Source organism: Monopterus albus, unplaced genomic scaffold (assembly GCF_001952655.1).
Source record: "Monopterus albus unplaced genomic scaffold, M_albus_1.0 scaffold57.1, whole genome shotgun sequence".
Lineage (NCBI taxonomy): Eukaryota > Metazoa > Chordata > Actinopteri > Synbranchiformes > Synbranchidae > Monopterus > Monopterus albus.
The window spans coordinates 1,516,930-1,540,907 of record NW_018127937.1 but is presented as its reverse complement, the minus strand read 5'-3'; the positions used below and the strand labels follow the sequence as shown (position 1 = coordinate 1,540,907).

At 42.7% G+C, this 23,978-nt stretch overlaps 2 protein-coding genes across 2 annotated transcripts in view; one reads left to right on the top strand and one right to left on the bottom strand.

The window, feature by feature from the left end:
* The window catches only part of LOC109961660 (golgin subfamily B member 1-like), a 34,628-nt gene extending 14,618 nt beyond the window's left edge, over positions 1 to 20,010 (bottom strand). Inside the window, exons 1-22 of the mRNA XM_020602666.1 lie at positions 19,893 to 20,010; positions 18,412 to 18,471; positions 17,105 to 17,260; positions 15,476 to 15,613; positions 15,071 to 15,187; positions 14,046 to 14,201; positions 13,207 to 13,386; positions 12,921 to 13,043; positions 12,520 to 12,633; positions 12,027 to 12,330; positions 11,432 to 11,547; positions 11,147 to 11,264; positions 10,894 to 10,985; positions 10,646 to 10,796; positions 6,162 to 6,313; positions 5,456 to 5,579; positions 3,669 to 3,802; positions 3,477 to 3,524; positions 3,023 to 3,132; positions 2,021 to 2,189; positions 1,823 to 1,927; positions 2 to 1,609 (exon numbers count right to left, since the gene is read on the bottom strand). Coding sequence (XP_020458322.1) covers positions 2 to 1,609; positions 1,823 to 1,927; positions 2,021 to 2,189; positions 3,023 to 3,132; positions 3,477 to 3,524; positions 3,669 to 3,802; positions 5,456 to 5,579; positions 6,162 to 6,313; positions 10,646 to 10,796; positions 10,894 to 10,985; positions 11,147 to 11,264; positions 11,432 to 11,547; positions 12,027 to 12,330; positions 12,520 to 12,633; positions 12,921 to 13,043; positions 13,207 to 13,386; positions 14,046 to 14,201; positions 15,071 to 15,187; positions 15,476 to 15,613; positions 17,105 to 17,260; positions 18,412 to 18,456 — 4,260 coding nt within the window. The 5' untranslated portion in view covers positions 18,457 to 18,471; positions 19,893 to 20,010. The remainder of the gene's footprint in view (position 1; positions 1,610 to 1,822; positions 1,928 to 2,020; positions 2,190 to 3,022; positions 3,133 to 3,476; positions 3,525 to 3,668; positions 3,803 to 5,455; positions 5,580 to 6,161; positions 6,314 to 10,645; positions 10,797 to 10,893; positions 10,986 to 11,146; positions 11,265 to 11,431; positions 11,548 to 12,026; positions 12,331 to 12,519; positions 12,634 to 12,920; positions 13,044 to 13,206; positions 13,387 to 14,045; positions 14,202 to 15,070; positions 15,188 to 15,475; positions 15,614 to 17,104; positions 17,261 to 18,411; positions 18,472 to 19,892) is intronic.
* Positions 20,011 to 20,018: 8 nt separating this feature from the next.
* On the top strand, positions 20,019 to 23,589 carry LOC109961647 (nuclear factor 7, brain-like). The gene is made up of 4 exons (XM_020602651.1): positions 20,019 to 20,097; positions 20,940 to 21,046; positions 21,884 to 21,983; positions 22,073 to 23,589. Exon 4 carries the CDS (start codon positions 22,090 to 22,092, stop codon positions 23,482 to 23,484), a length of 1,395 nt encoding a protein of 464 aa, XP_020458307.1. The 5' UTR covers positions 20,019 to 20,097; positions 20,940 to 21,046; positions 21,884 to 21,983; positions 22,073 to 22,089; the 3' UTR covers positions 23,485 to 23,589.
* The last annotated feature ends 389 nt before the right edge of the window (positions 23,590 to 23,978 follow it).

The window sequence follows — 23,978 nt, the reverse complement described above, 5'->3', positions numbered from 1 at the left end:
CTTTCTGAAGTTGCATTTGCTGATCTTGTTGGGCCTGTAGCTGTACACAAAGATCACTGGCAGTCTTTTCTTTTTCCGCCATGTCATGCTGGAGCTGATCTACCTTAGAAGTCAAGCTTTGCACTTGTTCCTGCAGCTGGGTGACCTTTTCCTCCCTCTCCCTAAGTAACTGGTTAAGATGACTACATTCATTTGTTTTTGCCAGGATTTCTGAGTGTGAGTGTGTACTTTGATCAAGAACTTTATTTAACTCATTACTTCGAACAGTCAGCTCCTCTTTATCTTTTTGTAGCCCTTCAATAATCTTGTTGTTTTGTGAATGCTGTGTTTCCAATATGGATATTTTGGCTAGCAACGAATCCTTTTCTGCTGTAACTTCTGAAATAATTTTGATGCTGTCAGTTACTTTCATGTCAAGTCTTTCTTTCTCTTGTGTAAGGCAACGAACTTGATCCTCCAAACCACTGTTAAGTTCAACAGCAGCTGTAAGCTTTTCTTGAAGTTCTTTTAAATTCTGCTTCTGTAGCTCAAGCTCCTCATTCAGCCCTTTAAGTCTGTCAAGCAGCTGCTCGTTCTCAGTCTTCACACTTTTTAACATGTTCTTAAGTTTGGAGATATTTTCAGATTTTCTTTGAAGTTCATCGCTCAACTTCTGATTCTCAGAGTCCCGGATTTGCAGTTCACTGTTGAATTTCTGCCTCTCATCCCTGGTTTGTTGATCATTTGCCTTGAGTTGGTTTTCCAGTGATGCTATGGTTTCCAGTTTTTCCTGGATGTCCCTTTTTATATGTTCCTCACTCTGTTCCTGCTGCTCTAATTGTCTGGACAATGTCTGCATTTCACTTCTGTATTTATCCACCTGTGCCAGAAGTTTGTTATGCTCTTCCTTGAAAGATTTCAGTTCTCTTTCATACATCTGTTCTTTATCATGAAGATGTTGCTGTAATTTTTCACTACTAGTATTTTTGTCCTTGAGCTGCAAAACAAGCCCTTGTGATTCCTGCAGCTTTTGGACGGATAAAGTCAGCTGTTCCTTTAGAGAAGCGATGTGTGTTTCACATTCTGACAGATGATTACGATGGCTCACGGTGTGTTTCTGGATCTCCCCTCGAAGGTCCAAAATAGTTTTTTTGTCCTCATCGGCCTGCTTTATCAGATGTTCCAGCTCAGTCAGTTTCGACTCTCTTTCCTCTTTGGCACTGGCCAACTCCATCTCAGCATCCTTGAGTTTCCCAGCCAGCTCTGTGATCTTGCTGTTCAGGGTCTGCTGGTCTGAATTCTGTGAGTCTCTGATAATCTTGGCCTCCCGCTCTGCCTTATTCAGTGCATTTTCTATATGGACCAAGTTCTGTTCTTTGAGTTTGATCTCGTGCTTCAGCACTGTGATCTGTTCTGCATACTCCACCATGTTACCAGAGAGGACCGATATCTCCTTGTCCTTTTCCAAAAGGATATCTTTAAGACTATCGATTTCCCGCTCACAGCTCTGAAGGTCATGAATAAGTTGAGCTCGTTCTTCTAAGTGTGTGGTGTTAAGTTTGTCCAGCTCCTCAGATGTCTGATCAAGCTCAGTTTGTAATGTTTCTATGGTGAGTTCCTGCTTTTGTGTCTGAAAATAATAAGACAAAAACAACAGTGAGGCAGGAAATGTTCCCTCACTAATGCAAAGCCATATAAGATTAACCAGTTTCACATTTTCATTATGCAGGTGTCAAGGAGTATTATCTGATCAACTGCAACCCGTAAATGTAATAATAAATGGATAAAATAATAAACCATTATGTTAAACAGAATATATGAAGACTGATTCATTCATTCACACCTTCTCCTTCAGCACAGTCAGCTTCTGCATGAGATCTGCAACTTCTGTCTTCAACTTGAAGCACTGTTTCTCTGAGCTACTGCACTTCTTGGAAACATTCTCAAGCTGAAAGGAGGAGAAGAAAGATTTAACAACAGTTACACAATGTACAGTGATGAATCCTCACACACACACAAAATAAAAGGAGGCAAAACTTACAGCATTCTCAGTCTGAAGGAGCTTGTCAGTCACCTCTTTGTACTGAACCTCTTTTTCACTCAATGATTCTCGGAGGCTGTTAATCAGCTCAAGTTTCTCAGACGTCTTTGCCAGTGTATTCTCCTTCTCAACGAGGGAGCTTTCCAGGCACTCTTGAGTTTCTGTCAACCTACAAAAGACAAGCACAACACTTAAAACTGTTAACACTGAACATACCAATATCAAACACCTGGTCACATGCTGCAGCGTGTCAGGCAGTTTACACTGCTCATGGGTACAGAGAGGTGCTGCTGGACAACCTGACAGCGACTGGAGAGATGTGGCCCAGTTTCTGTGTCTTGGGTGCAAATTTTGCCACAGCTGAATGGTCTGCAGAGATGTTCCAGGCAAAACCTTTCAGTGTTTTATTTAAATTTTACACACCACTGTACAGATACACTGTATTATGACTTGTGAGGAAATCCTATTGTATATAATGAATGGACTCTCATTTCAGAGTGCAGAGCCTGTGACTCAGGGACAACAGGACTGACGTTTTACAGGTTGAAACTATATATATGCAAGTATTAACACTTCTACTACCTTATTAAAGATGTTGTCTCTGCAACTTGCTACACTCATCTGCATGTCACAGTCAGAGAAACATCTGTAAATAAACTATAGTGGAGAAGGAATTGAAATCTGGAAAATCTGGTGGGTTGATCAAATTTCTAGGAGATTTTTGTCAGTTTGGAGCAGTTACTGAGACAGTTTTATTGAAACTTAGCAAACGGGAAAGTGCGATTCTGGGCCTGGTCACTGATTTGATTGCAGCTGAGGACTTTTTCTGGATGCCTCCCCTTCTAGTAAACTATCTAATAAATACACATAATATACCTGAGAATATGGTTAATGTTTTTTGTAGAAAGAGAATAAGTTAGTGCAATGTCTATTAATGAGCTCTCAAACCGCAAACTGATATATTTAGCTTAATTATGTTTTCTCTGTGAATGAAACTCTTACCCTTTGAGCTGCTCATTAAGGTTGTTAACCAGTAGCTGATGATTCTCTGCATCCCTGCTCTGTTGAAATCGAAGGCTGGCAACTTGGCTCTGCAGTTTCTCTGACTCATTCTGTAGTGGGAGCAAACCAGAGATCAATAAGCAAAGATTAAATTCTAAACTAAACTCCCACTGCACACAGACATGGATAACAGCAGACGCGCTGGAAAACGGCAGCCAATGAGACTGATTAACTCGTCACAGTCACTATCGGAACCACTGATATCGTCTGATACTTATTTTCCCCATTCGCGTGTTAATAATGACGTGTTATTCACCGTTTCTGACAGTTACAAAGTTAAGTGTGGTTTACAACACCCAGTGAGTCTGCAACGGAATATGAAGCACACCACACCATTAGCCGTCACCGCCAGAGGTGTTCTCTAGCGCACGCATAGACAAGAGACCAAACACACCTGAGAGGCCCAAAATGGCTGCTCATCTTCATTTACATCAAACGTCACCTGTGTTAGAAGGGTTTGTTACAAAATCCCAGTCCTCAGGGGGAAACATGCGATTCATTGTGTTTACTCAGTTATTCATCAGTAGGTACGTTACAGTTTGACTCAGCCCTGAGATAGCGCGTGATGTATGCACAATGAGGTTACCTGTAATGCCTCGATGCGTGCCTGCAGCTGCAGCCGATCCTCCAGACCTTGGCAGCGCTCCTCCAGGCTCAGTATCTGCTCCTGCAGCTGGTTCCTTTCTAGCTCCAGCTCCTCCACAACAGACCGCAGACCATCTGGAATAATGGGGAAAGGGAGGAGGTCATAACTGGTACTGGGGATATATTGTGACAAGAAAAAGAGGACAGTAAAGGGAGGTGGAATTAACTAATATTTCACAGGATAAACTCATCAAAGCGAACACTTCCACTGCAAAGTCACGTGATACTCATCACTGTGCTGCTCTGAGCCTCTCCATTTGGGGTTTCATTCACTCAGTAATTCCAATTTCTCCTTCTCTGCTACTTCTTCAGGCATTGTTAAGTTACCATTAATGAAATGTAACGCTTCCTGCACAGGGGTTTCAGATTAAAAGCATTCAAGTAGCTCAAAGAGAATACTTATTAGTCAATTGTTGTAATGTAGGGCTGTCGCTCAATATTTAAAAGTTGAACTAAAGCTGGGAAAACTATCCATCTTAATTAAAAATTCATTGTATGTAAGTGCAACAGGCTGCATCTTGCACTCCAGGCGGGGGTGTTCATAAAATGCACGTCCATCTGAAGTAATGTTGCTTCAAGGTAGAGTGGTGGTTTTCTTTTTTAACAAGGGGGCGGCTGTGGTTCAGGAGGTAGAACGGTCGTCCCCCCAGTAAAACTGATTTTCAAATGGCTAAAACGAGTGAGTAATGCTTAGCAAATAATCCGGACACTAAACATCTGAGATGTCATGTGTAAAATATTTTGATTTCAAAAGAAAAATTATAGATAAAAATAAAACTGCTGTATTTTTTAAATGTATCCACCTCACAATAAAAACTGAAGCTTAAATTAACTGTTGGCTTTCCCTCAGGTGAATTAACAGAACTATCAGTAAATTCTTCAGCAAAGCTTATGATTATGTGGGTTACGCTGGCATTCATTACAGATAGTTTTGAAGTGACAGCCGTAGCTTGTATTGGTAAAAGTGGGGTAAGTAGGTAAAAATCTGTTGGAAGGATTTAACAGTAGAAAGGGATGATCGAAAGATGCCTCTCTTATGAGTATGGGCTTATTAAAGGATACTAGCATACAGTGTTCCATTTAAAACACAACTCCACAGTTATCATTTCCATTTTGTATTTTTGTTTTCTTAATCTTTTAGATATTGCCAATGTATTATCTGGTTTCATGATAAGAAACAGATTAAAAGACCATAAAACATGATGAGAGGAAATGAAGAAAAAGAAGCAGAACATGCAAACAGTGAAAAACAGAACTTACCACAGATGGGGAGCATCTGGACACCTACGTTTATATGCTCACACAAGAATTCAGTGAACTAATCCAAACAAACTCTAGGCAGCTCAACCAGCATGCACATGTTCAACTGATGAAAATGCAAACAAATGAATGAGTGTCTAACTCTCAGGATAAAACCTGTTGTCCCAGAGTTATATTTAGTAAAATGGGAATTAGCTTCGGTTTACCTGCAGCACGCTAAGGTGTGCAGCAAGCTGAACCAAGCTAATCCTTACTGCATGTAAAACACAATAACCCAGGGCAGGTAACCCAGGCCTTACTTTCACTATACTGGCAGGTTAAACGAAAAAAAAAGACAAAACCAACCGACAGCCACAATCCACAGTGTTATGGTGAACACAATAAAACATCAGCCCAAAAACAACTGAAGGTTCCCAGTGCAGATGACCGTGTGCATGCCGGTGTACAACTGTCCCGCAGCTCTCACACCTGTGTCAGGAGTACTGTACTCGGGCCACCAACCTCCCATGTTCTCTCCCTCCATCGGGGTGGTGCTCTCTGAGGTGCTGCGTGGGTCCTGGAATGAGGCGTGCCCATCAAACTCAAAGTCCTCCTGTAAGGGGAGACGACTGAGTTGAAACTGAGCGCTACCAAATCATAAAACACAAATTCTTTAAAGAACGAATTTGGACTTTTCTGCCTGTGAATCCCACAAAATATCCAACAGTCATTTCTACATTTGTCTTTGTATAAAGTAGCTGAAGAAGATGACAACAGGAGGTGCTGCTAGTAAGCAGGAGGGTTTTTGGAGGCAGGCAGGTTAGCTGCCTTGCCCTCTTCCAATCTTTATGGCAGGCTGACCTAAGGTAGATACCGGTGACTTCAGGTAGGAGGAAGCCATCTGTCTGTGCAAAATGCCAGCTAGCCAGGAAGTACCCCACTGGAGTACAAGGACACAACTTCAGTTGTTAAGCTGTTATGCAGCAAAAGGCATCAATAAGCAAAATTTTCCAGCCTTTGAAAATGACAAGAGGATTGGGTGAAGTTACATTGTGCAGTTTGCAGCTTGCAGAAGATGCTGCTCTTTGCTGCCACTGGAAACAACCTGGTAAAGTAAGCATTAAATAAATGTCCAAAGGTATGTTGGTAAAACCAGTCCACAACGAGACACAGCGACACCAGCCTGGCCACCTACCTGCAGGCTCCGCTGGGCCAGAGCTGTCAGCTTCTTGGCCCTGTGTTGGTCGAGCCCCCGAGCTTGAGCCAGCTCCTCCTCCATCTCCTGCTGCCGAGTGGCCAGTGCTGGATCGGAGCAGCCAGGAAAGAACCAGTCATCCTCAATCAGTTTTGTGCCACAGGGAAAGGGGGAGGTGAGCTTGGATGTATATGTGACTAGGTGATGGGTGCAAAATGGACAGAATGGTGCCAGAGTGAAGGGAGACATTTGTTGAAGACAGAATGGCAAAGATGCAGAGTAGACTAAAGAGTGATGGCACAGATGGTTTCGATGAAGAAGCAGATGAGGCACATTCAACACCACAAATAAACTTTGTAACGCAAAAAACGGTTTCATCAGCAAAGATGACAAAGAGAGACAGACTATAAGAAACATATGGAGACAGAGACTGAGAGAATCAAGGATGAAGAAAGTCACCCCAATATGAGAAAGTTACCCCAGATATGTATGTACTTTTGCATCTGCATAACGTTTGTAGACCTGAGCAACACTTCAGAAGCAACACTCCGGTCAGAGCCATGCACACCTAATTTGCATAGCAAAGTCAAACAGCATCAAACGTGGGAGACAGGGAGTGAAAGTGGCCGTGGGAGGAAGGAGAGGGCCCATTTTCATGAGTCACACCTAAAACCAATGTGTCATCACTGTGGCTTCAATAAGAAGACCAGACAGGTGCCGATCAGAGGGACGTTTATATCATTTGATCACTATTTAGAAGCACAGGGTGCAAGCAGGGCAATGTCAAAGTGATTAGACTGAACAAAACATGTTCCCATCTGTTTTGTGACAACAGGCTGATTTTGATGTGTAGGGGGAAAAAGAGGGGGGGGCAGTTCACACCAAAAAGTGGGGCAGAAAAAGAAAAGGAGTTCAGTGGGTTGAGCAGTGGTCAGTGTGGGTTCAACTGAGGTGGGCTCTATTCAGGAGGACTATGCATGTAATACTAGATTATTATAACACTACAAATACAACTCAGAACACACATCAGGACAAAGATCATCTACACTAACCATGCTGCATAACACAAGTGTGAAGCATAGCAGAGCCAGTTGGCATCACACTGGCCATTTCACCTCCAATGACCACAGCAGCAGGGATCATACACAGTGGGTGTAACAGCATGACAGAAATGAGCATTATTCATGAAGCCAAACCAGTTAATATGTTTCTTTCCAGTAGCGTCTGCTTCTGTTTGTGAACAGCACCCAGCACAGTGTCTGATATCTGATGCCGTAAGTTTATTTTATAGAGAGGACTGGGTTCATATGAATTCACTTACTAGACTGGGAAGATCTAAATTTCAACAGGGAGGGCAATTCATTGATTTACTTATTTCCCTAAAACTAGTATTTGTAAAACCAACTCCTCCTATAATATCTCTGGTTAAGAAAGAGTGGGCAGCAGCAGTGAATCAGAGAAGCAAAAGCACAGCAAGCATTAATGCCGGTGACACTGTAGTCAACATGCCTTTAGATACTGTTTATAGCAGAGGATGAGCCAACTTGGATACCATTTGACTCAATAGAACAGCCAGCACGCCATCGTCACGCTACAAGCCACATCAGAGCAACTTGTGCATCACACAGGACTTGGTTTCCACTTCAGCAGTAAAATAATAATTACAGTATTTCTGGTAGCATTTGAACATTAGTCAGTCAGTGTACATGCTTCCAGTACTAACTGCACCTGAAATCATTAGAATTGACAGCAACAGCAATGACTGGATGGAAAGAATGCAAAGCTAAAAAAAAAGGAAAGGTTTTGGCCTAATGTCAGCATTAGAAGAAATGGTGAAGTGAGACACACAGCTCAGAAAAACTCTGGAGAAGGATTTACTGCAGCAGTCTTTCATAAAGAGGGTTAATTACTGTCTCATTATTCACAACAGGTTCATTAATGTCCACCCCACTTCACTGATTCTGCAATTTAACAGCCAGTAGCACACAATGTTAATCAAAATCAGCAGCCATAATTTGTGTAAAAGGCACCACAAGCCACTTTATTTTGAGTTTGACTTCATAAGAATACATTTTATGCGTTACTCTTTTTTTATTTTTTAAACAAAGCAGCAGGATGCCTAGAGGGGTGACTGAAATTTGTTCAGGTAATCAAAGGATGACTTGTACTTGTTGTGTCTATTTCCTAAATGTGACATATAAATATTTTAAGTAAATCCAGATTTTAGAGTAAATCATTGGCCATTACAAGTGCATATAACTTTTAAAAATACCTGGAATACGTGAGCTTTATAAGTGATTAAAATGTTGTGCAATGAATAAGATCACTTCATCTCCACCTACGTTTTTAGCCTACAAACAAACATAGTGTGTGTGTGTGTGTGTAACATGAAGCAGTCTAACATCTCTGAAGGGTGACACACAGTGGTCATCTTCTCAGAGGTAGTACACATGAAGCCATCCCAGGACAAATGACAGTTCTGTTTGATTTGCTCTGATACCAGGATGCTATTATTGGTATCGATTCCAAATATTGCAGTGTGGCCACACCAGTAGTCAAAGGACAGAACATAAACACTGGGACAGAAGAACAGAAAATGGTGAAGGAGCAGAAATGAGGAAAAACACGGGAAAGGGGACGACCAGAGAAATAAGATGACAGACTGTAAAGTGCAGTCTGCCACTGTACTGCCTGTAGTCACTCCTGCTGTTAAGGTCAGGAAACTGAAGGCAGTATAGTGAGCAGGAGCTGCACCGGAGGTGTCGAGGAGCCTGCATGCACAAAACTGATGGGAAACTGTTCTGTGTGGCTGCTCCCATCCCTGGAGCAGGGGCTGGAGAGGGAGGGAGGGTGGGGGCAAAGGTCCACGAGATGGGAGGCAGCACAGGGCCAGCCACGTGCTCCCCATTAACAGGTGAGGATGGGAAAAATAAAGAAGATGACAGTAATGTTCAGTCAGACAACAGAGGACACATGGTAACCAGTAACACACACACACTCCAAATCTGTCTCTGCCACAGTGTAACGGAAGGGCTGCTAACAGTGGGACGAAATAAGAGAAGGTGTAAAATGAACTGAACTTCACCTTCATTTCAGTAGTTTACTAAATTCTACTGTGATACACTGAAAGGCGTTTCTAATATGAAGCTAAAACTACACCTCTCAAACACTTCCAGCAGGAACTCTGTCGTAGCCTTCATCAGCCTAGGATCAGGATTCACAAACAACAACATAAGAGAGAGGATATGGCTCCTATCTGTCACATCTGTAGACACCAGGACTGCAACGTTCACATAGGAAACAACAGCTAAATAATAATGAATATGAGCTTTCAAATTCATGAGATGTAGGCCTCTTGACTGATTTGTGGATGACTGATAAAGCTGTGATGGTGCGGAGGGTGAGCACGGGTGCAGCAAGGCAGTCATCCAAAACAACAAAAGAAATCACTACGCTATCTAGAAAAACAATAAAGTATTCCCACATCAGAGGTGGGTCGAACTCTTCCATCTGTCTCTGCCACAGTGTAACGGAGGGGCTGCTAACAGTGGGACACTGTAAGAGAAGCTGTGACTCAGAGCTGCCCCGAAGGAAAACAGGAGCAGACACTTTAGTGACTGAACATGTGGTGAAGCTCAGGGCGTCTGTCTAAGGCAGTGACTCAAAATGTGTCACAGATTCCAGCGACACTAAATTAATTGATAAAGATGACAGAAACAGCACCGGTCTCTGGACTGGGAAGCCAGTGAGACCAGTCAAACAGAAGCCAGCACCACCGGCATGGCAAGACTTTAACAAAATGTTTGATCTCTGTGTTGTTGTAAGGCATGGGTATTGTTAGGATTTTAATGATGTTAACACTGAAACTGCTTATTGATACAGAGACTTATCAATACTGTTATTGATACCACTCTCCATAATTTAGTGCTAGTTGTTGCAGTCAGTTTTGCTGATAAAGATTTGATGCTTTTAAAAATGCTGCGTACGATCCTGGTTCAAACACCAAAGTTTCTTCTCTAATCAGTTGAGGATGGCCGAAAAATTATGGTAATTAAAGTAAAAGAGTTTAAAATCAGATTAAAGGCAACTTATGTCACAGGCTGATCCAGTGTATTAATGGAAACACTAGTACTTGTTGCATTTTTTGCTTAAGGCTGTGGCATATGATTTCTTACAGCTCTTAGCAGAATAGTACTTAAGGGCATTTCTTAATATAAACGAGACTCGCTGTGCATGAGCGTCGTTGATGCACAGGGCGTCTGATTTTCTAAGCAGATTAGGTGTGCATCAGGCAGGTTTAGGGACGTGACAAATGCAAACATCCATGTGTCTATTTCTATAAAAGAAAAAAACGTGTCCCAGAATGTTCACCCTGATGAGTTACTCCAATTCTACTTAGTGGTGATACACAACTGAGCCTTCTGCTTCCGCCTTCATTCCTTGGTAGCCACTGACACTGTGTCACCCTCTAGCAAAGACCTTACCCTCTCGTTCCTCTTCTATGTGGCTAATGCGGAGGGCCATGGCAGTCTTCTCCTCGCTGGCCCGGTCCCTGGCGCTCACTGCCTCAGCTACCATCTCCTGCCACTCCAGGACTTGGCTCTGAGTGTCATCAGCGCTGCCCGACTCACTGGCCTGTGACCAGAAAGAGAGGGTCAGGACACCAGATCTGAGCAGGCTTCATCAACTGTAGCACCTAAAGCAGGAGAGGTGAAGAATCCTGGACCCTGACCTGAGAGGCAGCCCTCTTGGTGAACTGCTCCAGGTCTGCTTGTAGCGCCCTCTGTTGCTCCTCATACACCACCAGCTTAGCCTCCAGCATTTCTGGCAGAAATCACCCGACACACAATGTTTGTGTTCGGACTCAACAGTGACTTAATTAATTTAAAATAGAGCAGGTGAGTAAAATTCACAAAGAAACATTGTGTGTCAATGCTGATACTACACCCGAGGAAGTAAAATCCGCTCAGGTTTGATTTCGTTACCGTTATTTGTTTTGAGCTCCTTGTATTGCTCCACCTTCCACAGGTTTTCTTCTCGTTCCTCCTCCAGCGCTGTGATCCGACTCCGCAGGGCAGTCAGGTCTGGGGCGGCGGCTCCAGCCTTAAGGGGACAAGACAAACATCTGCTCAGTGGGTCTCATTTCTCACCGTGTAGCCTTGTTGAGAAGACGTCCTCTTGCCTTCTGATGGGGTTGTGATGTGCACCTCTAGGAAGCAACACTGAAAATCCAGACTTGTGAAGACAGTCTAAAAAGCTGGTCATCTCACCTGAATTTTCTTCAGCTCCTCCTCCAACTGTCTGATTCGAGTCTTAGACCAGGCTTTCATTTTCAGGAACTTGGCCTCTGATCTGCTGGCTTCATCTCTTTTTTGCTTTGCTTGGGCTGGAAAGCATAAAGAAAGAGAAAGACGATGATACAGATGAAGTGGTGGTGCTCACATTTCTGAAGAAATCACACCGATTTATTTTAACCACTGGAATAAACAGCTTTCATTGTCTTATTTCATTAAATTGTGGGATTTATCTGTGTTCATTTTACATAACAAAAACTGATACAATTTTAATTACAAAAAAATAAATCTATGGCACAAAAAGGCAGGTTAATAGTTTGGTGACATTTTTGTATTTGACCCAATTTATTGTTAAATGTGGTGAACTGGATCTACTTGGATACACAAGACATAAAATGTGGAAGAAAATAAGTCAAAGTCAATGAGTAAAAAGCTGATCAAAGTCTGTGCACTTTAACATCACAAAAAAACTGCTGAACATTCATCAACCACCATGAATCTTTTACATTCTCAACATGTAAATAACATTATCAAAAACAAATAATAATAATAACATAAGAGAAAAACCAACCTTCCAGCTCTGCTATCCTTTGAATGGAGGCTGAATCTGTGAGCATGGCTCCACCTCCTGGGGCCTCCTGGCTGGCAGGTGGCACTGCGACCGAGACCCTCCTCAGCTCCTCCAGCTGTCCCAGGAGATCCCGCTGGGTTTGATCAATCTGTACCTGATGCTGCGTGGTGACTCGCTGCAGCTCCGCCTGCTGCTTCTCCATCAGGTCGCGCAGTTGTGCTCGCATCACGTGCTTCTCTGCCTCCATCTTAGATTCCAGGCTCTCTCGCTCAACCTGCAGCCGACGCAGCCGTTCTGTAAGCTCCTGTGGGGTGAGAAGGTGATGAAGAGGAAGGACAGTCAATGATGTGAAAAGTGTAATCTGATTAATTCCCGACGTGTCAGAGAATGGCTATCATATCATGGCAGGAAACTCTCAGTAGCCATAATTAAAAGCCAAGCATGTCATCACAAAATATACATATACACAGAGGGCACAAAGACATTTCTTGACCTTTATCTGCTCGTCCCTGCCGTCCACCTCTCCCTGGAGCACGTCAATGACTTGGGTTTTGCCCCGCAACACCTCTTCTTTCTCATGGAGCTTCTGTTTGAGCGCCTTCAAAAGCTAACAAGACAGAGAAGACGTGTCTAACTTCATATAATATCCACAACCCACTGCTGACACATTAAGACAGTTACACAGATTTACTGAGATTAAATACAGCAAATATATATGTGTTGTCTGGAATCACACAACTACAGCAGTAAGACCTGACTTCCCTCTGACATAATTCAATCCTTCAGTACCTGTTGCATACTTGTACAAAACAATATTACAAAGACAAAACCGAAGATTCTGTTGGAGAAATGTGTTTCCTTAATGGCCGATTCAGAGCTGGATGCTGTCACTACCTGCTCCAAGTCTGCACTGGCATCCGACTTGGCTGCTAGCTTAAAGAGCTCCTGCTCGTGCATCTGGTTGATCTGCATCAGCTGGTTATCCTTCTGAATGATGATGTCTTTGAATGTCTGGATCTAACAATAGACACAACGTGCATCATCAGAAACAAGATACACAAAAACCATTCTCATTAACATACAGCATCAAATTCTACAATGAACAAGAAACAGTGAATCACTGTGTGTGTCTCTGATCGGAACCCTGCCAGTGTAGCAGCTGAAGGGTTTAAAAACCTACATTCTGCTTGTACATGCTCTCCTTCTGGCTGTACTGCTCCTTCTCTGTGGCCAGCAGCTCTCTGAGGCTGTCCGTCTGCTCCTGCAGCAAACTGTAGCGCTCCTCTGCTTCTCCCACCTTTCTGGTCAGACTCTGTACCAGCAGCTGGAGCTCCTGCACTGCTCCACTGTCCTCTGCCACCTGAGAAGGCACAGACAGGGCGAGCATCACTGAGGGCACTGGTAACGGCACTGTCTCAGAGAGATGCACGTATGTAAACAACATATATTATTCTTCTGCCGTTGTTTCTTCTAGCCTAATTTCAAGATGTCTGCTGTGGAAAAATGGGGTCTTGTTCACGAGTGAGGGAAGGATGGAACGGGAGATTGACAGGCGGATCGGTGCAGCTTCTGCAGTAATGCAGTCGATGTACCGGTCCATCGTGGTGAAGAAGGAGCTGAGCTGTAAGGCGAAGCTCTCGATTTACTGGTTGATCTACGTTCCGACTCTCACCTATGGTCATGAACTTTGGGTCATGACCGAAAGGGCAAGATCCCGGATACAGGCAGGCGAAATGAGCTTTCTTCACAGGGTGGCTGGGCGCACCCTTAGAGATAGAGGGAGGAGCTCAGACACTCGGGAGGAGCTCAGAGTAGAACCGCTGCTCCTCCACACCCCGGGAGGACCTGGAGGAAGTGTCTGGAGAGAGGGAAGTCTGGGCATCTTTCCTTAGACTGCTGCCCCCACGACCCAGTTCCAGATAAGCGGAAGAAAATGGATGGATGGATGGATGGATGCTATGGAAAAATATTGAAATGGTGTGACAAGGTGTTCATGTCACATTTCTGAGAAGGTCTAACCTTTTGCTGGGGTGCAGGCATTACAGGCTGATCTCCTGCCAGTGCAGTTTGGAGGTGCACAATGTAGGCCTCTTTTTCTGCCAGCTTCCTGTCCTTCTCCGTCAGCATGGCATCCATTTCCTCGCCTCGCTGCCGCTGTGACTCCAGCACTTTGCTCTGAAAGTCATTAGTAAGGCTTTTTGTTTGCGAAATGAAAACACATTTGAAGACTTGTTTGCATGTCACTCTATCAGTGTGCACCTAAGAAAATCAAATAATGTGCCACATTAGAAAATCTCTGATTGCTTCAGGGCACCTTGTTCAGTGAAGATAATGTTAAACCGAGAAAATGTTTAAACATGTTATCTAGGCATCAGCCAGTGAGCAGCAGTAAGAACAAACAGGTGAACAGCCTCGATGATGTTCACTGAGCCAGTGCTTAAACTGGGATCAGTGCAAGGCCTCACAGATCAGGAGCTGCTTCTATTAGCAACAGCTCTGTTAATTACAGGATTCTTGGTTTTTAACACTTCTCCTCAAGAGAAGACTTAACAATTAATCAGTGAATAACCTTGATCATGATGGTGGCTTCACCTTTCAAGTTAATGAGGTGTGATAATTAAAGTTAACACTCAAAGAGTCAGTGCCTGCCATAAATACATCGACATTTAGAGTTTCAACTTGAATTAAAGGGTTTTTTTAATATAGGTGTGTAAATGATGTCACGAATAAATGTTTTTCACTACTATACAATTTCATTTTTGGAATCTCAGCCTAGCATTTATTGCAGTTGCTCCACCGTATGAAGCCTTCTGAGCCTTGACTACAGTGCTCCGATATATATCCACAACTCAGAAACCTAAAAATGCAAAGCGTGTTCTAATGCAGACTTTCCTGTTTGTTTGATGTCAAAACAAAATATTAATTAAAAAAAAAACCATGCCGTCCATTTTTGGGAAACCACCTGGGTGAAACATTTTTGACAAGCCTCTCAGAAGGACCACGCTCTTATTTTGTTGTAAATCAACAGCATGAGGATACTTTACCTTGTTTTCCAGTTCCTCATCTCTTTGTGCAAGCTGCTGCTCCAGTTCCTCAACCTTCTTCCTTAGCAAGACGATCTTGCCCCGACTGGCTTGCTCTCCTCCACCTTCTGATGACCCCTACAGAGAGACAAGATCACAAAGCCATAAAACCATGCATGCATGCACATTTGCCAGAAAACAAGAAACAAAACTCACCTCTGTGCTGGCAATTATTTGAAACACAGCAGCCATAATAACTTCATAAGCCTATAATACTGTGCATGTGTTTTACACGAGCCCCCTAGTGGTAAAAACCGCTAACTACATAAATCTGAATTAGCATTAAAAGAAGATCTACACACACATAGCGGTGAGGTGTAGTATGTACTGTAGGTATTCACATGTAATCTGTGTGCGTGCTTATACCTTCTTGCTGTGTGTTGGCGTGTCCTGACCTCCCTGCTGTTTCCTCAGCTCCTCCAGCTGGGTGGTGAGGGATGTCACTTTGGCCTTGTTCTGGAGACGCAACTTTGACAGTCTGGTCTCACATGCCTCCTTCTCCACCTGAGTCACAGAAGATATGTTCTTTACTTCAGGTTTAATACACTTGTTAAGTGCTTAGTTACACTACAATCTGCAGCACATCGTTTAGCAGCAGCAATCATCACAACATCTGAAATATAGATTAGATTAGATTCAACTTTATTGTCATTACCCATGTACAAGTACAAGGCAACAAACTGCAGTTTAGCATCTAACCAGAAGTGCAATAACAGCTGTGCAGAGTGCGCGGTATCTATAGTCTGTACAGTCAAGAACTAATTTACCGATGGATATGTACAATTGATATTTACAGTACAATATGTAGGGTAATGTACAACAGACTGTACATCTGTACACCAATGCCCTGGTGATGATGAACCACCTGACAATCTCCTATTATTGTTTGCACTACTATCACCGACTGTACTCAGTTTTGAGTCACAGCTTATTGGCTGTACCGTTTAGATTTATCCTAATTACGTCAATCCAGTTCTTATTCTATTCTATTTTTATTCTACCATATTCTATTTTAGTTCCTAAATGTTATGGCACCCAATACTAGGTGAGAGAGAAATGTTATTTCGATTTTCTGTATGTCCTGTACATATGGTGAATTGACAATAAAATCCTTGAACCTTGAGACTATATGTAGCTGCAAAGACGACTGTGGCGGTGTGACGGGTGACAAGCAGTGCAATCATGACTTTCAGTGGAGTTCTGTTTGCACTCTGCTCTAATGTGGTCTCTAAGCCAAACTTTAACATTTCATAGCTGAACTCTAATCTCACATTCCTGTCTTACTGTACAGTAAACTTTGACTTAAAAGTTTAATGGTTAACTAGATTGACCTGTTTTATTACAAGGTCCCACACAATGACTCCAGTGACAGCTGTGTTACCATTTTAGAGTAACTCACGTGACCAACTGTGCCTGGCTCAGTCAGATACTGATCCCTGGCAGATAAGCCCCAGAGCATGTGCTATTTTATTGCATGCTGTACAAGAACAATTACATCCATGTCACGCTAAAACACAAGGAATTATCTTAGCAGTATTGTAAATACACAGTGGCAGAAGCCCCAAACATAACTGAGGAAGATCAACATCATTAAAACCCCAAAGACCGATTGTGCTTAGCTTCAGTGTAGTTCATGTTTTAATATGCTGACAAAAAGTAATAAAAGAGTGCATTTTCATTAACATAATGTGCAACTTACAAATGTGAGAGACTGAAAATAAAAGCAGATGTTCTTTGTGTCATGGTTCAGGTAACCACATAGTTTCAATGAAAATATGGTTCCTAATTATCACAGATGATCAGTTTTATGAGCATAAATAATCTTACACTCTATAATGAGGGCACATTCAAATCCATCTGACTATTACTGTACACAAAGCAGTCAAAGACCAGTTTTAATACTGATTTCAACAGAGCCAACAGACATTTATCATATGATACAACACATCTAAAATCAGCATGTTTAGCAGAAACCAGGTGAGAAGCCGTCCTCACCTTCAGCTGGTCATCTTTGGCGTGAAGTGCTGCATCCTTCTCTCGGATCAGCTCCTTCAGCTGAGTGACCAGCTGCTCAGTCTGGCTCAGGCGCTCTGCCAACTCTTCAGCAGTAGCCTCTCCACCACCAGCAGCACCGCGGGGAGAGCCTGGGCCCTTAGGAGAAAGACAGGGGGCATAGTGGGCTGGTGACCAAAAAAGAAGTACTGTGTTTGGTTGATTCTGCTACAACTGCACACCCTGGCTACACAACATATTAAACTCCCCTGGAGCTGGAATAAGGACAGAGCACTGGAAGGCAATCACCCTTGTAATTGCTAAGAGAGGTCCCGAAAGACAATAAGGATGCACTGAGGCCACTTTCTGATACATAAATACATGTTTCCAGTACAGGTTATCATTTTTCTTTTTCAATTTAAACTTTGCATATCTGACTGGGCTCATTCTTTCTGCATGTATAAGGTACATAAGGCTTTAAATACACACCAATAGCAGGTATTCATGCACCACTATTCGGTACGGTGAGCTTATTAAACTGTGTTGTCGCTGTTAGAAATGACAGTGACACAGCTGTGTATTTAATGTGATCTGTCAGGTTGGGGCGCTTGCAGTAAGAATGCAGTGTATCGTTGAGTTCAGTGGAGCGAGAGCACTGAGTAGTGGAAAGGAATTCAAAACATACATGACTGATATCAAAGCCAACAAAATGAATAATGCTGCTTTAGTCCCAGCTCACATTAGTATGTATACAAGTCAATCTTAAATCCTTCGGATTAATACACTGAATCTTGTATTTGCAAAATTTAATGGCTAAGTAATTTAAGCAATTTCATCTAGCACTGCACTCCTAGCTAAGAACTAATCCAAAGATAAGCATATAGGCTGCACAGCAGACATGATGGGGATTTAGGAGGATTTAGGCTCGAGCAGTGGTTCCCCCCCTCACAGGAAGTGTGAGCTTTAACAGTCTGAGTCAAAGCCGTGTGCTCAGCAGTCTCTGTGGACATGAGACAGACTGCACATCTCACTGGGTCTCCTCTCAGCTCATTAAACCACTAGTAAGTGACAGTAAGGCTGCACAAGAAAATGACTTGTCTGAGAAAGGTTGTCAGCGCTGACTAAAATCAGAGTGGGATGTAAAAGTGATGACAAATGCATGAAAACAGCAACAACAGAAAAGCTGTGAGGCATGTTACTCATACACAAAATTCTTTCTGAATGTAAATGTGTATTTGTTAGATAGGACAGTGTTGACAACAGGGGCTGCCTGACTGTGATCATTCAAAAAGCAGCACATATGCACTTACTCTGGATCCCGGCTCTGCCTCCTCACCAGATAACCATTTCAGCATGGTTTCAGTTTAGATCTAAAAGACACATACAGTAAATATATTATTCAGGACTGCGCCTCTCCTGTCAAATGAAAATGCTTCAACTATGCCGTTACACTGATTTCAACTTCTGAATGATTTCTACATTTTGTTCTGACTTAAAAAAAAATATCTTATTTTAGCAGCATGATGTTCTCAAATGTTTCATTATGGTTTTAACAGTCTTACATCACTGTTAGATTGTTGTTTCATAAACATACGGTCTCAAATATTAAGAATGAGCTCCAAACACTGAAAACATCAGCAAAGTGTGTAAAAATGCACCTTCAGAAGCACAGGAGTGATACTGTGTTCAGGCCTTAGAAGTGCAGGGAATACAAGACTGTGCTCTCACTGTGTTCCTTCCTTAAAATATTTATGAGCAGTCTAGAACAGCAGATAATAGACTACAGAGTTCTTCCAGGTCAGTTCATCAGTCAGTGTAAGAAAACAGGCCGGCCACATGGCGGGACAGACAGGTGATTGTTGGCAGGACCAAACATAAACAAAAACTCTGCTGCTGGTTGCAGGCCAGAGGCCGACAAGTCAACAGGTCTGACTCTAGGTGCCTGCTGTAGCTAGTACACATGAGCCCTGGTATACTGTTAACTGCAGGATCAGCCAAATCCATTCAGTTTGCAGTACATTTGACACAACAGAAAATCAGGTCAGACCAGTTCTCATGCATACTACAGTAGGCCACAGTAGGCTAAATGTCACTGTGGCTATCCGGTGTCTTTCTTGAATGTCAGAATCATCAAGCTTTATACTATTTATTTATACAAACATTAAAATCACTTATTTATAGAAAAGGTGATGTGTGCACATCTGTTAGAGACCCCTGGTCCCTGACCGTGACTGTGTTATGGTTTATTATCAGATTCTCTCCTTTGAGAAACACTGACAGAATAAAGAATAAGCACAATGGGAGTCAGTGCGCCTGGCTATCGAATAACAGAAACAGACAAACTGTTTTGTCTTCACTCATGTCGCTGACGATAATCCTAGCTTTTAAAAAAACTAACAGCCCCCCAAAACTCAAATCTAGCAACTTACTGCCAAAACACTAGCGTCACCAGAAGTTGTCCGGGAGGTTTGGACATTAGCTAAGTTAACTAGTTGACACCTACGAATGTTACACTAACTGCACTGCTGACTAACCCGTACCACGGCTCATTTAAACCGCAAACGCTTCACGCCTCTACCAAGAGAAGGCCTCGGGGTCTAGGGTGCACGTCGGCAGGTCAGACAGGCATTTAAACACATCACGTTGATCCAGCGAGCTAACGTTATCTTGCCAGCTATGTGCTACATGCTAACCTAGCTAGCTAGCATTTAACTGCATCTTGTCTGTCCGCTTAATAAATTAGCTCTGTCAAGCAACATGTACCCGGCAAGTATCGTATTTATGTGCTTACCGGATTCACAGGTTCATAAAGAATACATCAGAAACCTCACTATCTCAACAAATCCTGTTAAATTACATCTTTTCCACTTGCTGACGAAACGGGATAGGGATGGATCGGTCACGTGTGTCAACAGACAAGCAGTAGGAATCTGCGGCTGCGTGATGCTGTCACGTTGACAGGTCCCGGAAGACAACATTTGCATTTAGTTAGTTAGGTAGGTACTTTATTGATCCCTGAAATTTTTGTGTTTCAGCAGCAATGGAGAACAAACAACATAGCACCATGAGAAACAAACACCACACACATCTTGATAAACAAATTTCAGTACCTCAAGCAGCACTAGAGAACAGACAACATAACACCATGAGAACAAGCACCGCACACACATCCTGATAAATAAATTCCAAGTACTCAAAAATAGACAGAATCAAGTATTTGAATAATCAAGAATAGAATTTACATATGTGCATATTAACCATGCAATTTTTGTATACTTATCGCTGAGTACAAAGCAAAGCACTGTGCGTGACGTTCATAGATATGAATGCAGCTGGTGGAGCTATGCATAGGTTTATTAGCTCAGCAAAAGTATTTTCTCAAAAAAAGGCCTCTTGTCCTGTCAATACGTATCAAAGAGGAAACAACAAACGCAAAGAACACGTCCTGCAAATCATTTCTGTTTTCATTTAAACAAACACATATGCTGTTGTGTTTTGAATACCAGCACTGTTGTGCACCAAGGTCAGAAATCTTCAAATATATTTGGGCTGAAAAAAAAATTGACATGTTCTTATCTTATAAAGTTGTTAAGACTTCCTTGTTAGAGAAGCAGTTGCCTACGCTTCCAGTAGAGAGAGACACAATATAAATTTAAAATGTGAGTTTCTGGGCACCTGATGGATGTATTATCCAATATTCACTCCACTTTTTATTCTGTTTTGTTCCTGGGGGACATATCTGGCTCTATAGCTGCTGCTAAGTGTTTATCATTATAATCACTGATGTTTTGTCTGCTGATTTCTGCTGTGGGTTTATCAAAAACTTTTTACTGGACAGGTACCTGCTGCTGCTTGAGACAGGGATGATGAGAGATGTTAAAACACTCTGCAGAGCTGACTGCAAAGTCATATAGAAATTCTGACAGTGCTACACTTGCCTCCCAGGTGAAAACTGTAGCAAGTCACTTGTTAATCTATTAAATTATGACACTGTTGCATTTTATTAACATTATGTTTATTATAATAATCACCCTGAAGCATGGCAAAATTAAGTATATTTACATGGCATTGTGCAAAGTAAAACTGATAAGTTTTTGGATGGGCTGTTAAGGCACATAACTATCCCATGGTGCATCCTGTAGCTAAAGTGAGTTCTCAGTAGAACCTGCTAGACCTGGCTGTCTAGCCAGAGGGGCCTGTGGCAGAACTGAGCATCAGACACATTCAGGACTTAAAACTGACCACAAACCTGGACCCTGTTAGGATTATAAACCCCAGACCCTGACTGGGATCAAGGCCAGAACAGTGCTCATGTTAACACATTCACTGGTTATGTAAAATTCAGCTTTTACAACAGTAACATTTAAATAATGCTTCATATTCATCATCATTCATCACTGCACTGGATTTTAATTCAGTCAAACAGTGTGTGAATAATGTAGAAAACAGCTTGTTTTATATGTAACTTAAAATTAAAAAAAACTGCATGTCACATATATTTACATAAACTATAGTAACCCTGCAGCCCCTGGTGGTGCATGGTTCCCCTTAATATCCCACAGTCACCTTTTACTCTGGGATTTTACTTAGTGGAACTGCTCCACTACGTTCAGTCTAAAGCTGAACTGACGCAAGCTGTCGCCACTTTCTGCTACACACTATCAGTTAGTACATCAAACCTTGACCCTCACATGACTCACCTGAGATAAAGCAGAAAGGGGTTTGTTCTGCTTGGTCACCACAGAGACAGACTTAAGAGCAGATGATCATATTTTTCTTCAGACCAAACTATCAACTTCCTCTGAGTGAGTCCAGCTACAGAGAGACAAGTAGAAAACTCCGACATCGCTACTTCAACCTGCTGAAACTCCACACACTGAATGTGAGTTTGACAACAATGTGACTCAAGGTGACAATAGTCGGGGGAGGGAAGCTATGACTGACTGTACTTTGCATTTGCTGTGTTTTCAGCTGCACTCACAGAATCAATGGCTTCCAAATCAGAGGAGGATCTCTGCTGTCCGGTCTGTCAGGACATCTTTAGAGATCCTGTTTTTCTGTCATGCAGCCACAGCTTCTGTAAAGATTGTCTGAAGAGCTGGTGGACGGAGAAACCAGCACGTGAGTGTCCAGTTTGTAAGAGAAGGTCTTCAAGAATAGAACTGCCTGTAAACCTGGTGTTAAAGAACCTGTGTGAGTCCTTCTTACAAGAGAGACCCCAGAGAGCTTCAGAGACTCTCTGCAGTCTGCACTCTGAGAAACTCAGCCTCTTCTGTCTGGATCATCAGCAGCTAGTGTGTCTCATCTGCAGAGACTCAGAAAAACACAGCAAGCACAGGTTCAGACCTATCGATGAAGCTGCACGACGACACAAGAAGGAACTCAAGGAAACTCTGGAGCTCTTAAAGAGGAAGTTAAAGGTTTCTGAACAAGTTAAAGTGGAGTTTGATCAAGCAGCAGAACACATTCAGTTCCAGGCCCGACACACAGAGAGGCAGATTAAGGAGCAGTTTCAGAAGATTCACCAATTTTTAGAAAAGGAAGAGGAGGCCAGGATGGCTGCACTGAGGGAGGAAGAGGAGCAGAAGATTCAGATGATGAAGGAGAAGACGGAGGCTCTGAGCAGAGAGATAGCAGCTCTGTCAGACACAGTCAGAGCCACAGAGGAGCAGCTGAAAGCTGAAGACCTCTCATTCCTGCACAGCTACAAGGCTGCAGTGGAAAGAGTCCAGCAGCACCCCCTGCTGGAGGAGCCACAGCTGCCCTCAGGAGCTCTCATAGACCAGGCCAAACACCTGGGCAACCTGGCCTTCACCATCTGGAACAAGATGAAGGACATGGTCTCCTACACTCCTGTGGTCCTGGATCCAAACTCTGCTGGTGCAGAACTCATTCTGTCTGAAGATCTGAAAAGTGTGAGACGAGGAGAGAGACAGAAGCTTCCTGACAATCCAGAGAGGTTTAACACTGGCTCTGTCCTGGGCTCTGAAGGCTTTGACTCAGGGACTCACAGCTGGGATGTCGAGGTTCGAGACAGCACATACTGGGGACTGGGTATGTTAGCAGAGTCTTTCCAGAGGAAGGGAGTCATAAGCTCTGGATTATGGATGATAAACCTCTGTCAAGGTAAATACAGAGCATGGTCACCAGCAGCAGCTCCACCCAGTCTTCTCTTTGTAAAGAAGAAGCCCCAGAGGATCAGAGTGAATCTGGACTGGAACAGAGGGAAGCTGTCGTTCTCTGATCCTGATACTAAAACACACATACACACATTCACACACACATTCACTGGCAGACTGTTTCCATACTTTGTCAATGTGCATAACCTCCCAGTGAAGATATCACCAGTGAAGGTCTGTGTGACAGTGGAACAGAGCAGTTAGAGATAAAGAGGGCGATTATATTTTTAATGCTGTTTATTTCTTAGAGGGAAAGGTCACTTAATTTCACCTGTTAAACTGCACCTGTCTTCCTGCTTCTCATTGCTCCAAAGCTGTGTTTAGTTTGGTTTTAGTTCTCACTGCTTTTTATTTCCTGTTTCTTGTCATGGGCTTTAACTACTATGACCTACTATTGTTCATATGTATAAAGTGATGTCACTTTCTCAGACAAGTCACTGATCGTCACATTTAGTGTGTTTTGTCTTTTCATTTTTATCCAAACTGTATCATCCATATGTTTAATGTGACATTTTTTCAAAATAGTCTGATGACAAAAAGAGTTGTACTGTGGGCTGCAACGTCAGCCCCAATGGTTCTGTATATGTTTTTAAAAACTAAGTACACTGAATTAACCATTAACAGTTCATTGTTGCTGTGTACCACTGGATATACAGACAACTGTCAGTGAATTAATGTGGTACTAAAGAGGTCTTAAA

Coding starts and splice junctions, on each gene's coding strand:
- LOC109961647 (XM_020602651.1), top strand. CDS start 22,090: ATGGCTTCCAAATCAGAGGAGGATCTCTGCTGTCCGGTCTGTCAGGAC.